Here is a 19713-nt window from a genome sequence, read left to right as displayed (position 1 = left end):
AAGCATTGTCCACATCTGGCTAGCAATATATGAATTTTGTTCATAACAAAATGTATTTAACCTCTAACAATGGGCACAAAGTCTAATAAATAAGTATAGGAAAATAAAATCAATAGAAAGGCTAAAATGAAAATAAGTGTTTAACTTTACATCCAATATTTGTGCACAAGGGAAAACTCATTGTTAAATTAATTTCAAATGATAAAACTGAAGTAAAAGCATGCTCGTATTTTTGTCATTAGTTTTATAAGGCAATGAGAAGATTGGAATTTATATTAAGTCCTGATAAGGCTAGAATAAAGCAAGCACTGATAGGCAAATAGTAAGCACCATCTTACAAAACTTCACCAATATTTATGTTTACAGTAACTATCAAACAAAATGATAAGCTACTATAATAATTATGTAAAATTGATTACTTCCTGATGACAGGCATTGAGGTAAAAGACTATGGAAATACACACTAATCAACCTGACCATAATAAGAAGGAGTAATGTGCGGTTCAGAAGTGCTCCTGAAGGAAAATAGCATAGCTTTACAGTTACTGAAACAGAAGGGTAAGGACTCTTGTGGCATCAATCTTTATAAAAAATGAGGAAGGACAAACGTATTTCAGAAGCCAAAGATCTAGGTTGAGTAGATTGGTCAATATTCCTTCTGTTACTCTGCTTCTCTGACCATTGTACCAACCCATATAAACATCCATTGTTTAAATCTGGACAAAAGAGCATCAAATAGAATTCAAGACTCCACTGTTTTATCCTTTGAAGATACTTTAATTTTGCAGTTATTGATTAATTAAAAAACACAGTTGTCTTCAGCATTTCCTAGCTATAGTAGTGCATAGGAAACTCATTCTAAACAAAGTAATTCATGAAATAGCACACACCTTTATAATTTTACATTAACAGGTTACAGTTTACATCATTTGATTCTTACAACGAGCAGAAAAAAAATCAACCAGTTGGAAAGAAAAATGATTTATTTTCAGGTTTGAAACAATTATTTTCAGGCCAATGGGCAGTCAGCACAAGAACACATCAAGAAGACAGTTATACCCATAAGCCATAGTATCATTTTTGGTAGGTTGACAGTTTGATATTAACTGTGTATTTAGAAACAGTGAGTAAGGAATCAAGACAGACACAGGGTTCTCATGGTAATCAAGGAATTATAAGAACACTGTCAGAGATAAGATTCCCCCCAAATTACTTCATTACTGAGGGGCTTTCTTCAAAGCATGACAGTCCTTCCAAAGCGGAGATAAAAACAGAATCTTGTCATAACATGTGGAGTTAGAAAGGACCCTGGCAATGTCTAATCCAACTCTTCTATGCTGCCATCTTGACTGTCAGTCTAGGGCTCTTTCCTATATAATGCCATCTCTTAAATATTTGCTGGGCCCAAACTAATTTATTGTTTCCTTCACTTTAATTTGAGGTTAAATACTGTTGTGTTTTCCCCCACTAATTTCTTATGTCAGTTTTTATCTTGTTCTTGGCTACATTGGGGCTGAAAATGAGAATTTGATATACTTCTAAAATCAAACTTAGTGACTTGATTAGTCAGATATAAATTCCTTTGACATATATGACAGGTTGCTCATGTTCTTAAAATATAGAGTAAAAGAAAATGGCGGAATAGCCCTCAAAACCAATGTATGCCTAAGGGTTATCTACCTGGGTAGATCTGATAGCTGGGCATTAGTAATTTCATAGACAAAAATATTTTTAGAATTCATAGAAATCTTTTCAATTCCTGAAAACTGAATTATGTAATAATCAAATTGTCATCCCCATGATTTACTGAAATAATTTTACAGTAATATACAATAAAGCTACCATAGAATTTGTAGCATAGATAGAGAATACAATGATCAGCACATTCTTGGGTTGAAATGAAATACAAAAATTAAGTTTTTTTATACGAATGATGTTTTACATTTATTAACATGATGACGTGTCTTTGTTACATAAAACTTGCTACAGCAGAGTATTTCAAATTTTTCTTGCACATTTTAAATACAGGAGGACCAACTGAAATCACTATTAGCCTTTATATGACATTACCATGCAGAAACATTTGACAACCAAAGGACATACAGACTGGAGGATAAAACAATGACTTCACGGTATTATAAAGGGTGGTACAGATGAACAGACAGTGTTAGCGACCTACCTGCACCAAGGAAGCAAAGAGAATGATTATATACAGTAGGATCAATTTGACCAAAAGCAATACATCGTGTGTGTATGTAAATTGATCATAAAAATGAATGCAGGTTATTCAAAATTATTTTGGTGTGTTGCTTTAAGATAGGTCACTGAGTCACAGAAATAAAGTCAGCTGGGAAAATTCAAAGCCAAAAAAATAGTAAAAAAAAATTAGTTAAGCATGGGGTCCCAACGAACACTGAACTAAATGTGCAAAAGTGCTTGAAATTTCCGCATGACAGCAACATTGTTAAATCAGTTGGCAAAAATGTATAAAAAAGTAAACTCAAATACTAAAATTGTATCTGCATGATCATACATTCTGTTTACTCAGAGAAAAGAGATTAGGACATACCTAAAAATATCACACCTCAAAATTAAAATACAAATGTGGCAGTTTTATAAACCTTCTCCCCTGTCCACACTGCTGAGACAGGGGGATAAAAGCAGAAGTTGCAACAGTGCTCCTAATTTAGGCTTATAAATATAATACACCAGAACAACAAGCAGATAGCAACTTCCTTTGTTCATAACGGTTACAAAACAACACAAACAAAATAAACCTTAAATAAGAGTACCTCTATATTGATTGCAAGAACAAGTCATTTGACTTAGTAAAGTATCCAAACCAATGTCTCTTTAAGTTTGCTTCTTTTCCTTTAAAAAATTTACAATGAGTACTATTTGAGAAACTTTAAAATCTATCACTCTTATCCATCATGTTCTATGAAAATACTGGCTAAAACTCCATGAGAAAATTAAGGTCTAGAAACCTTCACTGCACCTCTCTCCTACCCACCAACATGCGCTTAGCAAGGGGAGACAGGCTAGGTGGGGATCCGCACCACTCATTGTTCCCAACCAGTTGAGACTTTGCTAACTGGTCCTGCAATTACTCAAGGGGATAAGGAGATAAGGAGCCAAACCTTTGGGTGTAGAGAATTCTAAATTTCTGGGATGAGAAAATTTAAATATGTCAGATTAGGGAATTCCAACGAGTTATTGTCTTAATTTGAGTACAATTTCCTTGGTGAAAAGACATTCTATCTTGGAAAATTATTTAAGAATTTGGCAAAACTGAGTCTGAGATACTCAGTAAAAAATAATGATTAGGTTTACCTTTAAGCCATTGGCTAACACAATTATTCCCCCAAACTACAGAAAGCAATTATCCTTCCTTTTAAATATCACAGAGCCATAACACTGCTCATCTAAAACACCAATAAAATAAAACGCACTGTTCAGAGAAAGAAATGAGGAGAAAGAAATGAGGAGAAAGAAATGATGAAGGAGTGGGGAGAAAGACAACTGAAAAAGTAGGAAAGTGGTCTCGCTTGTGTGGTGGCACAGACAATGCTCACGGAGAGGTGCCTGGTTACACAGGTGGATGCAGAGTGCACACACGACGATGGCAGAAAGACCTCACTCAGTTGCTGGAATGAAGGAACTAGGTAACTGCTTCAACAAGGACGCTCTCAGCTCCACCTGATACCTCAACAGAGTGCAAAGGCTAACTGTGAGCTCTGATGGCATCTTGTTCCTCTAAAATTCACAAAATTCTTTTGCACATTTTTCTGTAATAGAGACACGAATATCTTCTTCTTCATAGTCATCAAAGTTGCTGGTATCTCCAGAGCCTCTGAACTTTGGTATGAATGGAGCTTCAACCTATAATTGACACAGAGAGAAAATCAAAATTGCTTGCAAATACTAAGGAAGAGAAATGCCTACTGTTATTACATGGTGACATCTTTAAGTTCCATTAAGTCTATCTATCTATCTATCTATCTATCTATCTATCTATCTATCTATCTATCTATCTCTCTATTACTACTAGAAGAAGAAACACACAGTAGATTTGCAAATAATCTAATATTTTTATTCAGGAATTATAGCAAGTAAGTCAAAATATTTTAGAAATTTCTAGGACAAATGACTAATGTTTACAGATCTAATTCATTCCATCCATCCACCCACCCTCCCATCCATCCATTATCTTGTGCCAGTACTGGGTCTTGATCTCAGGGCCTGAGTGCTGTCCCTTAGCTTTTTAATTCAAGACTGGCACTCTTCCACTTGAACCATAGCTTCACTTCTGGGGTTTTGGTGGTTAACTGGAGATAAAGGTCTCACAGACTTTGCTGCCTGGGTTGGCTTTGAATCGCAATCTTCGAGTAGCTAGCATTAGAGGAATGTGTCACTGGCTCCTGGCTTATAACTACTCTTTATTAGTTATGATGCTGATGATGCTGTTGTTGCAGTAAAAAGATGTCACAATTCCATAAGTCAGATTATGAGTACAATGCTTCTTGCTTAAATGGTCATCACTTCATTTGTTCTCCCTTATTTTCCTTTTCCGGTTCCTACCCTCAAACTATAATATAGTTCATTTTTTACATAATTATATTGAATATAATGCCTATATTCATAAATATTCTTAAAATGGGTATAACTGAACTGCTGCGACTCATTTAGAATTTATATACTTTCCCAGGAGGTTGTGCTTATCCTAGGTAGTAAACTGTTGACCTACCAAGAAATAAAATAATTTTTTAAAACTGCGTCTGACCACTCTGTATATCAGTTTGACAAAAATGCCTCTATCAGAAAGAATGACATTGTCCCATTTGTAAGGAAATGGAAGGACTTGGAAAAAGTTATACTAAGTGAAGTGAGCCAGACCCAAAGAAACATGGACTCTATGGCCTCCCTTATTGGGAATAATTAGTACAGGTTTAGGCAAGTCATAGCAGAGCATCACAAGGCCCAATAGCTATACCCTTATGAACACATAAGATGATGCTAAGTGAAATGAACTCCATGTTATGGAAACAATTGTTATATCACAGTTTTAACTACTTTCAACGTCCTATGTGTATGTGTAGTTTCTATTATTGACGATGTTCTTATATCACCTTCCTATGGTTGTACCTACACTATCTCTGTAACCTTATCTGAGTATATTGGAAACCGTGTTTACTGGTATTGGAAGTAGGAAATTCAAAGGGAATACCAAATTTGAGAGACACAGGGTAAAAAAAGAGAAATAACTACAAAAGCAATACTTGCAGAACTGTTTGGTGTAAGTGAACTGAACACCTGGGGGGGGGGTGAGGGAAAGGGGGGGAGGGAGGGGGGCATGAGGGACAAGGAAACAAACAGTACAAGAAATGTATCCAATGCCCAACGTATGAAACTGTAACCTCTCTGTATATCAGTTTGATAATAAAAATTTGAAAAAAAATAAAAATAAAAATTTTAAAAAATTAAAAAATTAAAAAAAATAAATTTATCAAAGAACCAAAACCAAAAACAAAAAACAAAAAAATTTGCATCTATAAGGGAGAGGGTAATTTAAAACTTTATTGAATGTCAGAAAATATTCAAGTAAATGCAAAAGCATATATGCTCATTATGGTAAAATCTCAAGACTCAGGCTTTTTCCAAAATAATAGTTAACTTTACTATAACTCTAATTAAAATTCCCCCAAGCAATATAAATCACTGGTAAGCCTAATATTTTAAAAAAGGAAAAATTACATGGGGTAAAGGATGACTTTCTAGAAACTATAATGTGCTATTACTTATACTTATAAATATCTATTAATATTTACATTTATAAATTTGCCTTGCACTAATGGACATGATACAGGAAAATAGAAAACATGGGATAAAGACAAAGAACTAGCTCACGTAATATTAAAGCATATTAAAAATTATGTAAAATGGCATAATATAAAAGAACCAATGAAAAGTACTCAAAAATCAAGTCTCAGGACAGATCAAAGTATATAATAATTTAGTATTAGTAAAAGCCCAAATAAGAATTATTCCACTAAGTTCCAAAGGATAATTGCTAATGGTTACTAAAAATAAACAACAACAACAAACAAACAAAAAAGGTAGTTTTTTTTAAAAGAGCTAGGAAAAGGTACAGTTCAAATAGATACACAGGGTAGAGTAAAATCTCTTATTATGGTTATATAACATGGCAGTAAGTTACAGGAATGGAACTTCATAGGAAGTAGAAATTGTGCTATATGGGCCTGAAGCCCAAAGGAGAGGAGTGGGGAAGCGAGTAACAAAGCTGACCTGGTCAATGTAGTGATAGGAAGCAGAGGATAGAGTAAAATGATGTATACCTAATGCCTAATGCAATGGCGGTACTATCTGGATGGTGGAATACAATGACTCAAAAGAAGGCTAAACATACAGCTGTCCTAAGACCCAGCAACCCCACTTTCTGGTATCTACCCAAAAGATTACAAGCAAGACCACACTAAGGCCACCAGCATAGCTATGTTCATCGTAGCACAATTTGTCACTGCTAAAATGTGGAACCAACCCAGATGTCCCTCAGTAGATGAGTGGATCAGGAAGATGTGGTACATATACAAAATGGAATCCTATGCCTCTATCAGAAAGAATGACATTGCCCCATTCATAAGGAAATGGAAGGACTTGGAAAAAATCATACTAAGGGTGTCAGACCCAAAGAAACACGGACTCTATGGTTTCCCTCATAGGGAATAATTAGTTCATGTTTAGGGTAGTCCTAGCAGAAGATCACAATAGCCCAACAGCTATGCCCATATGAACACATAAGACGATGCTAAGCAAAATGAACTCCAAGTTATGGAAACAAGTGTTATATCATTGTTGTAATTATTTTCAACATGCCATGTGAAGCCGTACCCTTTTCTTTTCTCCTCATATTCCCTTCCCATGGTTTTACCCCTGCCATCACTGTATCTGATCTTAGTACCCTGGATACTGTATAAACATGTATTGGAACTAAGGAACGGAAAGGGAATACCAAAATCGAGAGACAAGGGATAAAAAGACAAACCACTCCAAAAGCAATACTTACAAAACCATTTGGTGTAAACCAACTGTACAACTCATGGGGGGGCCGTGGGGGAAAAATGAGGGAGGAGACAACAAGTTGGATAAGAAATGTGCTCACTGCCTTACATATGAAACTGTAACCGCTCTGTACTTCACTATGACAAGATAAAGAAGAAAAAAAATCTAATTTACTTAGTAAATTATCTCAGTATAAGTATATAACATAACCAGAGAGGAGAATGGAGCCTAAACCAATTTATCTAATCTTTCTCAGCTAAGTATTTTTCCTTTGGCATTCTCTATTTTGATCTAAACTTTAAGGATAAAATTGACCTTATAAAGCTTAAGCGGTTTGAGATACAATGGTTGGTTGATCTGAGACTCAGCCCATGACCACATAACCTGCGTTCGTGTGACTCTCTGTGCTGCCCTTTGACAGTTTTGCTCTTTCAGAAATACTTAAAACATCGAAGTTTAATAGATGATAAATAAATTGTAGGAAACAATGAGTTGTTCAGTGGTTTGTACTTTCATTTTAATAATAATGTTAAGAGGACTTTGAAAGGCAATATGATCTGGGAGTTGTTTGACCCATGGTCAAGTGTTATATGGCAGCTGTCTGGTTACATCAAAATTAACCTATCTGAGCTATCAGTACAATGGAGAAAATGCTACTAGTTCATGGGCCTGTGTAAATGACTAGAATGAGAAGTTACAGAGTACTTTGTTACACTGAGGTCAGCAAATTTAGAAAAAATATAAATATATGGAATGCCTTTTTATGAGCTTTAATGTCTGTTTTCAACAATGAGAGAACTTCAGTCATTAACAGACCAATTGAAATATGATAATCGCTGTTTCACGACCTTAATAGCTTCTGGACCCTTCCTTCATGTTGTTTAGTCGTGTTATAGTTTCTATGTCCTACATTTTAAAACTTTTTTAAAAATTTTTATTGTCAGACTGATATACAGAGTGGTTACAGTTTCATATGTTAGGCATTGGATACATTTCTTGTACTGTTTGTTACCTCCTTTTGTTGCTTTGCATGTACAGGCTTTTCAAATTTTAAATTAATAAGATTGGTTTTACTAATAAAAAATTAAATGTTTTCAAAATTTACCCATATGGCTGTACAGCATTATAAATATCACAAGTCTCTTAAAACATCAGCAGTTTTGATTTTATTTAAAAAAGGAAAAATAATTAAAATACATTCAATATAAAACCACTCCACAGGAACACAAGTTATTTTTAATCTCAGCATTTACAAAGCAAAAGGTGAGATAAAGGTAATTCAGCACAGCAAAAAATTTTTGTTGCTGTTGTTTTTCATAGTATAGTTGAGATAACTATACTTACACCACAGCCTTTACACCCCTGGCTAGGCCAATAAGAAAGAAGGTAGTCTCTCTTAAATATGATACTTTGCAGCTAGAGGTTCTCCCTGTTTTATTATAATGGTGTAATAATGCTAGAGATTAACCACTTGGTTTACATTTACATTCAAGCTTTCAAATTGCTTGAATTTCTAACATAAGAATCCTTGTATATGAAGGGCAGACAAATAAGGTCTAAAAATCTCAGGTGCAAAGTTATTTGCTCTGTATTCCCTTTACAGGGAATTTAGAGGACCATCGAATTGATTTCCCCATTTCCAAAACAAGCAGCTTCATGTAGGGAGAAAGGATGGCAGCTTTTATTCATTGTAGCATTCTCAGCACCATGCAGACTGCCTAGCAAAGACATAGGCATCTACCAGCTATTTGAAGGAAAACAAAGTAAATAATTTATAAGATAAAATGTAATAGTTTCAGGTAATTAGGTTTGCCTTCCCACAAAAGCACTAAATCTCCCATTTCTATTATTTATATTCAAGTGGACTTACAAATGGATGAAGGAAAAGTTGCATCTGAACAAAGACAAATAAATATGCAACAAATTTAGTGAACATAGTGGCTCTTGCCAAGGCGATAGAAATATAAAAATGTTACAATGAAACATTGTTCCCTGATGAAATGGATGCTATTGATCAAGATGTATTGTACTCATAAAGTGACATGTTGAATTGAATCCCCTTTGTACAACTACATAAAGACAATTAAAAATAAAACACTTCATGTTCTCAATGAGATATCTTTAAATATATCTTTAAATATCTTTAAATGATAGTATCTAGAATAGGGCCAAAGAATATGCTTCAAAGAAAACATGATTCTATTTAAGTTAATTCTTAAAGGATTAATGAAACACAGCAGATGTGCAAATGAAAAAACTCATTCACTCAGAACAAAGAAAAAAAGGTATACTAGGCATGATGTGGGAAAAAACAGTCTTTGTGATATACTAGGTTAAAAAAATGGATACTGATCAAGATATGTTGTATTCACAAACTAACTGCCTTGTTAAATGGCAATTTGTTTGTACGACTAAAGATAATAATAGTAAAAAGTAGTCAAAAGCTCTAAGAAAAATACAATTGGAACCCTGATAAATGCCCATAGAGAGGTCGAAATAAAGGCCAAAAAATGTCTCCAGAAATCGAATTGCAGTTTAAAGGTTGTATCTGGAGTTCACTGGTGCGTGCCAATTCTGGGTAGGAAACTGTATTTGTTTATGTGTTTTCTTTGTAATGTGACTTTATATCAATCTTAAAATGCAAACCCTTTGGTAATGAGAGTGGTATCAGGCATGGTTAAGAAAAATTTAACAGGGGAAACTTTTCAGATTAATTGTCAAGAACATAGGCTTTCTTTACTGGAGAGAAAACTACTTTTTTTGTTGTGGGTTATAACGTACTTTAAATCCTGTAAAGAATTAGTTTAAAATGTAAAATAATTTAAACCATCTTTAGTACATACAATTTAAATCCCGACTTTTAAAAAGCTTTTAAGTTAAAAAGGCCAGTCTCACCTTCCTCTGGTAAATAGCAATCCAATCTGTTGTGGCAAACCACTTGTGAGTTTTTATATCACTCACACCATTCTTTAGATTTCCAAATCGCTTGGTCAGATCCACCTGGAGCAGGTTCCTGAGAAGGTCCTTGAGATCAGAACTGAAGTGAGATGGGAATCGGACCTGCACAAACACAGCACTGGTGAAGCACACACTCTACGAATCATTATAGTTTTTGTTAAGGTGAAAAGATCATTAGTCAAGCCAAAATACTTAGTGCTGATCTTCACTATACATTTAAGTGCCTGCTGTAGTCTTAAAGGATGAAGATTATTTGAATGAATAAGCTCAAACTGATCTCAGGGCCTGTTTCAGTCATGAACTCCCCTTAAGAACAAACCCATCTCTACAAACTAAATGTGCACACATGTAAAAAACTTTCCAAACAGTGCCAAAAGATGTATCCATCTTCAAAAAGGATCCCCTGGCTCAGTCACACTGTACAAGTGGAGGTGGGTGGAAAAACTGGGAGAGTCAAGGAAATATGTGTGTGTGTGTGTGTGTGTGTGTGTGTGTGTGTGTGCTGCTTTGGGCCTGGACTCTGAGCTTCTTTTTGCTCTAGGCTACCACTCTGCCACTTCAAGCCACAGCTCAACTTTCTACTTTTTGATAGTTTACTGAAATAAAAATTTCCTACTTTCATGCCAGGTTGGCTTTGAACTGTGATCCTCAGATCTCAGCCTCCTGAGTAACAAGGAATACAGGTTTAAGCCACCAGCACCTGGCTAAGTAATTATATTTCATGCTTTGCATTCATTATTATTACCTGAATTCAAAAGATCACTTAGGTAATGTCCATTACTGTCTACAGATCTTAATATCATGAGAGAGTAACTGACACATTACCACTAATAATTCATGTAAATTCTATTCTAAGCAAAGGCAAATATATTTCAAATAAGTTTTTTTCCTGGAATCTAAATTAAGTTCGGACATGCCAGCGGAGAAGTCCGATCTAATGTAACCATTGGAAAGGTGTTATGGTATTTTTAAAGTAGTTGTTCTGGTTTTCAAATGCTCCTTATTTTATATTTATTACTTTAATGAGAGAGTGGGAAGATATATTTTACATTATTTTTTGTTGAGGCACAATCTCACTATACAGTACAAGTTGAACTCAAACTCATAATCCTCTCACCTCAACTTACTGAATGCTGATAATATAGGCATGCACCACAAAACTTCAGAAAAATATTTTAAATTGATATGTTCAGATTTTTAGGTTCCTGATAATGACATATTTTCAGATTTTTCACTCACATGAGCAGTAAAAGTAATTACAAGTATGTCATAGAGTCAGAGTATATGTTCAGAATTATAGTTGAACTACTTATTAACTCTGTAACCTTGTACAAATTATTTAAATATTTTTGGATGCAACTTGTATATATGTATACATATAATTATATAATATATATACACATATAATTCTTTTTTTTTTTTTGCCAGTCCTGGGGCTTGGAACTCCAGGCCTGAGCTCTATCCCTGGATTCTTTTTTTTTTTTTTTGAATTTTATCATAGTTATTATGCATTTATTGAGATAAACATATAAATTTCCCTTTTAAAAACCATTAACATACTGAATTACATTTATTGATCTTTGTTAAATAATCAAATTCTTATAAAACATACTTTTGTAATGTAAGAATGTCACAAAATATATGTTAATAAATGCTAGACTTAATGAGATTTTTATGTTTGTTCACAAAAGCCTAGTCTGTACATTTGTATTCTCTTTATTTCTATCTCAGTTCCCAGGTCATTTTTTTAACCTTATAAAATGAATTGAAGGGAGTGAATGCCTCTTCTCAATATTGTGAAAGACTGGTGTTCTTTGTTGAAATCTGGAAATATTCACCAGCAAATCAATCTAGGCCTAGGTTTTTATCTATGGGATGATATCTAAAAACTTAAAAAAAAAAAACAATAAGTGATAAAGAAATCACCAATAATAGTAATAAAGATCAAATTAGTATAGATTCTTCAATTAAACTAATAGATTTGAAAATTTAGATGAGCAAAACAAATTTCAAAAACACAACTTCTCAAACCTAACTCATTCTTGAATGGTGCTTTACCCTGGATTCTTTTTGCTCAAGGCTAGCACTCTACCACTTGAGCCACACTGTCACTTCTGGCTTTTTCTATATATGTGGTGCTGAAGACTTCATGCATATGAGGCAAGCACGCTACCATTAGGCCATATTCCCAGCCCACATAAATAATTTTTATATATTATATTATATGCTTTGAATTACAAATAAAATGATGAACTGAAGTTAGGCTGAATGATGAATATGTATGTGTGGGTGGATATGTCTTTTTAATCTTCAGAACAGTGATTCTCAAATAGGAAGTGGTAGTAGTTTGTGATGGCTGAAATCCTCATTACAAGAACCTTTTCAAGCTATACACTTGTCTTCCACAGTGCTATATCACACCCTCTTCTGAGAGGGAGCACACATTCTCACATTGATCCATGTTAATGGTGAGAATTTCTCATACCTTATATTGCAAGAGAAATAGTGAGTCACTGTGAGAATATTTTTATGATTGGTTTAAAATGTAGGAAGTAGTGCTGTGGCTCAAGTGGTAGAACTCTTGAGCTGAAGAGCTCAGAGACAGTGCTGAGGTCCAAGTTAAATCCCCACATTTGAAAAAAAAAAGTAATATGAAATGTCACAAAGAGTCTTTAAAGAGCCATGCTGACTCACTAAACTGAAATAAGAAAAAAACAGAAAATGACTAAACAAAATATATAAGACCTTTATTTATAGCATAGGAAGAATGAATAACTTTTCCTTCAAAACTGTATGAAGAAGGGTTTTTTAAAATCACTATTATAGAATATAAACTCAGAAGCATACATCACTAATCCTTCATATAAAGACAAGGAACCTGAACTCCAATGAGGCTACCAACTGAGGAATTGTTGGAAAATAACTGAATCTTTCTGACTCTTCATTTATGAGCTTTCTGTGAGGCTGTGTTAGAAAGAATAATGTCCAAGTACTTAGTTGTAAAGAGCCAGATGTAGGTAAGAAAAAGACAGTTTTACTCCATCAAACCATTAATTTGAGAGCTAATGTTATAGGAAACTGGAATCACTAAACATGAAAACATGTGTTTATACAATACAAAAGTTGTGTTTTTATAGACAACACACATTTTCCAGAGTACTTCTCTTGGTCTGTTTTCCCTAACTGTATTTCCTGGTTAGGATTCCTTTCCTACCTTCAGAAGCCATGCTTCTGGATTTCCTAATGATGTATTGAGACCAGGGAAGTATAAATCTACAGAATAAGCTCTCAGTGGAGGACTTCTACCAACATCCTGTGATGTTTAAAATCCACAGAAGCCCTAATGGATCATTACTGATGAGATGACACAGAAGACAGAATCTACTTCATGAAGGCTGAGACCACACCTGGTTTCTCGTCTCTGCAGCATACATATGGTCTTGTACACATGTTCAGCTTAACAAATATTTAATGACTACATGATTACAAATTCAGTTTGAATACCTACTATGACCTAGGAACTGATTTCTCAGATATATCCATAAATAAAATAATATGAAGATTCCAGTTATCTCAGTGTTCGTTCTACTGAGAAAATGGGGAATCAGTGTAAGGTTTTATTTGTTTTGGGTACGGTAGATTGAACCTAAGGCCCTAAACATGTTAAGCATGTGCTATGCCACTCAACTACATTCCAACCCCCAAATTATAAAGCTCTAAAAGGAGTAAAAGGATCTGATAACATTTTAAAAGAATCATTCTAGGGACTCAGATGATTGTGGTAGTAGAGGACGTTATAAAAAGTGGCTGAATTCTGGGCTGGGAATATGGCCTAGTGGTAGAGTGCTTGCCTCGCATACATGAAGCCCTGGGTTCAATTGCTCCGCACTACATATACAGAAAAGGCCAGAAGTGGCACTGTAGCTCAAGTGGTAGAGTGCTAGCCTTGAGCAGAAAGAAGCCAGAGACAGTACTCAGGTCCTGAGTTCAAGCCCCAGGAGTAGCAAATAAAAAAAAAAGTGGCTGAATTTATATATATCCTAAAAGTTGAGGCAAAATGGTTCTTATGTGAATTAGATGTGGGGTGAGGACTCTAATATATTTTGACCTGACCAGCTAAAAGGATGGAATTGTTAAGGTTGACAAAGTTGTAGAAGTAATAGTTTATGAGGGCAAATAAGTGTGTCAGATTCAGAAAGTCTGTATTTAACATATTTATTAGACATCCTAGTAGAGATAAGTAGTAAACCAAAAACATAAGTCAGGTATGAATTGCAAAAGATGAATGTGAAAATTGTGAGCTGTCATTTAAAGATTTGAGGCTGGATGAGAGTACTAATAGAAAAAATTAGATCAGCCAGCGAGATTGACAAGAAAAGGGCAATAATGTAGGAATAAAATCAGGATGGTGAACTGAAGCCAACTACAAGGACAATGAAGGAACCACTGAACTAGATTCAATTTCTTGCTTTGCAGAAAACTACCTTTTGTTTTGGGGGTAATTCACAGTCTTAGTTTATCTACACATAAAATGAGGGAGTTAAATAAGATAAATTTGAATATCACTGCATTTCAGGAATGAGTACCAAGCTATTTCTTTTATGGCTTTTCTCCCAACTCCTCCCTCATGAGTTTTCCTCCTCTCTTTTCTTTCTATCTCAGGAGACAGGGTCTTGCCCATGTTTTCCAAGCTGGCCTCAAGCTCCTGGGCTGAAGAGATTCTCCTATCTTAGTTTCTCAAGTAGCCAGGATTATGGTGTGCATCCTCTGGCCAGGCTCCTTTAGAAGAAAGAATTCCTGGCTTTCAGTCCCAACCTTAATTACACACATGGTCTACGATCATAGAATAGCCCTTATACCTTTCTGAGTCTCAAATGACTCAACTCTAAAATGTTAGTACATTTTATCTGGCCAGTAGGAAAACAAATTAAGTAATGTCTGTGAAACTGGCTTGTACAATTACTAACTCAAATTATTTTTCTTTTTTTTTCAACCTTCCCATGAGACTATTTTAATGATCTGAAACAGAATTTTTGTATCAAGGAAGAAACTTGGATGGCAGCAAGTCTGTAATTATGTTTATATTTATTTCCAAAATACTCAAAGAGAGTGTGCATTAAAAGTATCACTTGGACTATAATGGAAGCTTCACTTTTCTTGTTGGATCATTTCTCACCTGTTAATTTACTGAATAAATTATTTTTTTCTTAAGGTCTTAAGTTGATAGAGGAAAAGAGAAAATGGATAATACAATGTTATTTTATAAGGACAGCACAGTGAATACAGCTGTTACCTTAAAATACTTTGTCAGATTGTATTATGTAATATGCAACTTACTCAGAAATAAGCATACTGAACAGAATATTTCTTCTGCTTTTTGAATAAGTTACAAAGTCTTGTACATTTTAGTTTTATGCCATTTTATTATTTATAAATTTAACAGAAAGTTGCATCCAAAGAAAATCAAACCAGTTAATGCTGTTATGGTATCTGTGACTTAAAGCCATTAGCTGGTTTTATTGACATTTTTCTTTTAGAAATGCAGTAAGACAAAATCATTTTTTACACTGAATTTAATTACAGAAATTATAAAGTCAATCTTTGGCTGATGGTAGAGAAAAGTCTTATTGCTCTTTTATAATTAATGACAGAGGAAAGATAGTGTAACTAGTATCACTATTTTTCATGCATTTAGGATACATTTTACTAGGCTTAAATAAGTCAAGAGTTAACACACAGCCAACAAGCAATGATCTATTAACTTCATTTTTATTAATACTTTGTGATGTTACTGGGACTTAAACTCTGGGTCTTGAGATCTTGCTCTATTACTTGAGCCACACTTCCATTTCAGGCTTTTTGCTGGCTAATTGGAGATAAAGGTCTCTTGGGTTCGTCTGACTGAGCTAGTTTTAACCATGATTTGAATATCTCAGCCTGAGAATTTCAGCCTGAATAGTTAGGATTACAGGCACGTGCCAATGACACATAACATTAATTTTTGGATACAAGCATGTTGGCGTAAATTTTAAGAAATTACTTCCCTAAATTAGAGATAGTAAGTTCTTAAAGATCAGTAATAATAGCAAATGATCTATACAGCAAATTAGCAAAAAACAAAACAAAACAATTTATTTTGTGCTGGTACTGAGGCTTGAACTGAGGGCTTAGGTGCTGTCCCTGAGCTCTTTTGTTCAAAGCTAGGGCTCAATCACATGCCACAGCTCCACTTCTGACTTTTGTGGTTAGTTGGAGATTTGAGTCTCTCAGATTTTTTTGCCCAGTCTGGCTTCAAACTGTGATCCTCAGAGCTCAGCCTCCAGAGTAGCTAGGATTACAGGTACAGACTGGCACCTGTCTCATTAGTCAATTTTAAAAGCAGCACTGCTTTTCACACACTAGTCCTTCTACAGACACAGTGACAAGCTCTACTCTGCTTTACCCAACTCAGGGCAAATTTAATCAACTTGTATTCTATAAATAAAAATAAAGACTTGGGACATTAAAATATTTACAAATATTGGTATAATAAATAGTATATTTATTCTCTTACTCTGCACAAACAGTAGTAGATATAACAAATCTAAATGGTTGCAGAGTACTAACCCAGTTTCAGTTCCTCCCTCCACAAAATAAGATCCCATCCACTAAAAAGGGCCATCTTAAAGCAGATGTTAATAAAAAATTTAAATGATCACAGCGAAGTGCTCTGAAAAAAAGGCTCTCAAACCATTATGTTAGAAATGAACTTTACAACTTGGGGTGGGGGGACTGGCAGGGAAGGGAAAGTGGGAGAAAAACAAGGGAGGGGGGTAACAACGTTTGACAAGAAATGTACTTATTACCTTATGTATGTAACTGTAACTTCTCTGTACATCAATCTTGACAAGAAAATAAAAATTTTTAAAGGCTCTAGGTTTATGAAAGACTTGTGTGTGTGTATACACACATATCTCACACACACACTTTTACATGAAAATGACTTCTCAAATTTTCTAAAAAATACATTAACAATGGCATCTTGTAAAAAGTATAGTAGTTTATATAAATATGTGTATGTTTTTAGGAAATGCAATGTGTATAGAAAAGTTAAAATATAAGGATTGACAGCTTAGTTGATTGAAAGAACTGCTTACAAGTTTATCCGTATCTGGGAAACTGAATGGGATTAGTTCCTAACACCACATGAAACTTCCTTTAGAGGAAGCATGATTCACTGTGCCCTAGGCTGTCAGGATGAATGTAGGATTTATGATAAATATCTGTGTTCATTCTGGGAGTCTGGAATTTTACTATGTGTTGGGTGGAGGGTGCATGGGATGAGCTGCCAATAAAAATGTTGGGTAGTGAGCGTCTAATGACTTCCACTGGTATGCAACATTTTCCAAGAGTTTTATAATTGGTTGCTAGAAGAATTAAGTTCATCTGTTGGAGACTCACTTGGGGAGGGCTATTGAAAATATGTACTTTGCCTTCTCTATGTGCTTTTTCCCTGTGCTGATTTTGATTTATATCCCTTGGCTGTAATAAATCATAGTTGTGACTACTGGCTGTATGCTAGTCCTGTGAGTCCTGCCAGTGGAGCTCCAGTCCTGAAGATGGACTTGGGACTCCTCACACAGAGGGAATGGCCATTTCACTGGTAATCTATAACCTTTTATGTAAATGCTGATTTCCCTGCAGAAAAAAAAAATAGCCAACTCTTTGATCATTCAGTACACAATGTTTATGTCCCTAATACTTGCAGTGTCTTCTTGTAAAATTTTAGTGTCCATTGAAAGTAGAATAATGTTTACATTATTTACAGTGAAATTAAGAATTTTGTAAATTGTGTAAGTAAAAGACACTGAAACTATTATTTCCACAACAGCTGTTACTTGATTACTTTATTGGCAAGTATCATTTTTGAACACAATATTAACTTCTATATTCCCATGGGTAATGCACCTAGATGCTGTGGAAACCCTAACTGATTCTTGTCATAGAATTTATGGTATCAAGGCACGAGACTTAAAGACTATGTGTAGAAATACAGAATATGCATTGCTAGGAGAAAAGTTAGTGTAGGATTATAAATTTTCCTGTCAAACATGTATTTTTAAACTAAGCCTTAATATTGCATGAATAATTCAACATTTAAATACCACCTCCTCTTTTTTTTAAAAGCAAAATATGTATAGGAGAGCATCTAACAAGCTGATTATCTTTCTGTGCATTTAAAAATATAGCTCAAGTTAAAATAGTGTAACAAAGAAAATACTTAGCAATATAATGTTAAAATGTATGTATTTTAGTGAGTCAATGAATTAGTTAACAATGTTTAATTTTGATAAGTAGTGGGTACCACTAATGTTTATATTATGTTTTCAGAATGAAAAACATAATTGACATAAAGTATTACTGCTTTTAAAAGTCAGAAAAAGTAATTCTCCTAGCCTTGAGCAAAAAGAAGCCAGGGACAGTGCTCAGGCCCAGAGTCCAAGCCCCAGGACTGGCCACCCCCCCCCCCCAAAAAAAATAAATAAATACAAATAAAATAAAATAAAATAAATTGCTGCTTTGTCTATTAATTTTCTCAATGTTTTATCTTGTTCATATTAAAAATTTTACTATTACTTTCATACTCTATTAAGAGAAAACAAAGATGAGAAATTTGAAATCCTGAGATCTACAAATTTAACAGGGATACTTAAATTACTTAAAATAAATAATGCATTATCTTTCTGTGTTGCCATAATCAGTTTAATCTGATATACCTATCACAGTTTATCTGTAAGATGTATTTACTTTTAACCTGTGACATAATTGAAGTGTAACGAACTAGTTTGTGAATACTGACCTAACATTAGACTTTATCTTGAACATGAAGTACAATACAAGGAAAAAGCCTTATATATATAACAAACTATGGACCCTATGAGTTATGGCTACTCCATCATTGGATAGATAATATTCTGTCAGTAAATGTCTTTTCCTCTTTCTTAGCTGTACAACATCCATGATTTAACTTGGCATACTGGCAGAATGATAAATTTTTATATAATAATACAGTGCAATTTGTGAATATTTAACACAATACATTTCAAATTCATGGGTACTATGGTCAACTCTACATTAAATGAAGAACTTGAATTGGGCTGAGATAAAGAGTAGAGACTTGATTTAGGCTTATTTCTGACTCAAAGACCATAAAACACAAAAAGTCTATATCACATCTCAGATCAGTGTGATGTCTAAGGCAATATCCTAATTCACAGTCATTTTCTAGCTGAGACTATGCGATGTAAAATAAAAAGGAGGAGAAGACTCACAGATTTTGAAAGCTGATAAAATTGTTATAAGAAGATGGGTGAGAGTGATGAAGGGGTTGAGTTTAATCGAGATACAATGGAAGCATATATGTAAATGTCACAATGGAATTCCTTCGACAGCTAGTATATGCTAACAAAAATATTTAGAGAATAAAAAAAGTGACAAGGTTAAAAGGTATACCATATGCAAGAAGAGAAAATGTCCTTTCCTATACACTTGACACCACTGCTTAAAAAGCCTCCTCTGGGAAGGTATAAAAAGTTACATAGTGGGAAGAATCAGCTTCATTTCTTGAAGTCAACTGTGGTACTTTCCAAAAATATCTCAAGTGCACACAAAGTCAAGAGTAGCTACAAACAAAAT

General features: G+C 34.3%; 1 protein-coding gene across 1 annotated transcript in view; it reads right to left on the bottom strand.

Moving 5' to 3' along the window:
* Positions 1-756: 756 nt before the first annotated feature.
* Prkacb (protein kinase cAMP-activated catalytic subunit beta) overlaps positions 757-19713 on the bottom strand; it is a 113849-nt gene continuing 94892 nt past the window's right edge. The window contains 3 exon segments of the mRNA XM_048351662.1: positions 757-3848; positions 3850-3882; positions 9976-10140. Coding sequence (XP_048207619.1) covers positions 3708-3848; positions 3850-3882; positions 9976-10140 — 339 coding nt within the window. The 3' untranslated portion in view covers positions 757-3707.

Source organism: Perognathus longimembris, chromosome 7, assembly GCF_023159225.1.
Source record: "Perognathus longimembris pacificus isolate PPM17 chromosome 7, ASM2315922v1, whole genome shotgun sequence".
In the NCBI taxonomy this organism is placed as follows: Eukaryota; Metazoa; Chordata; class Mammalia; order Rodentia; family Heteromyidae; genus Perognathus; species Perognathus longimembris.
The sequence above is the reverse complement of the archived record's forward strand: the minus strand, read 5'-3'. Positions and strand labels throughout refer to the sequence as shown.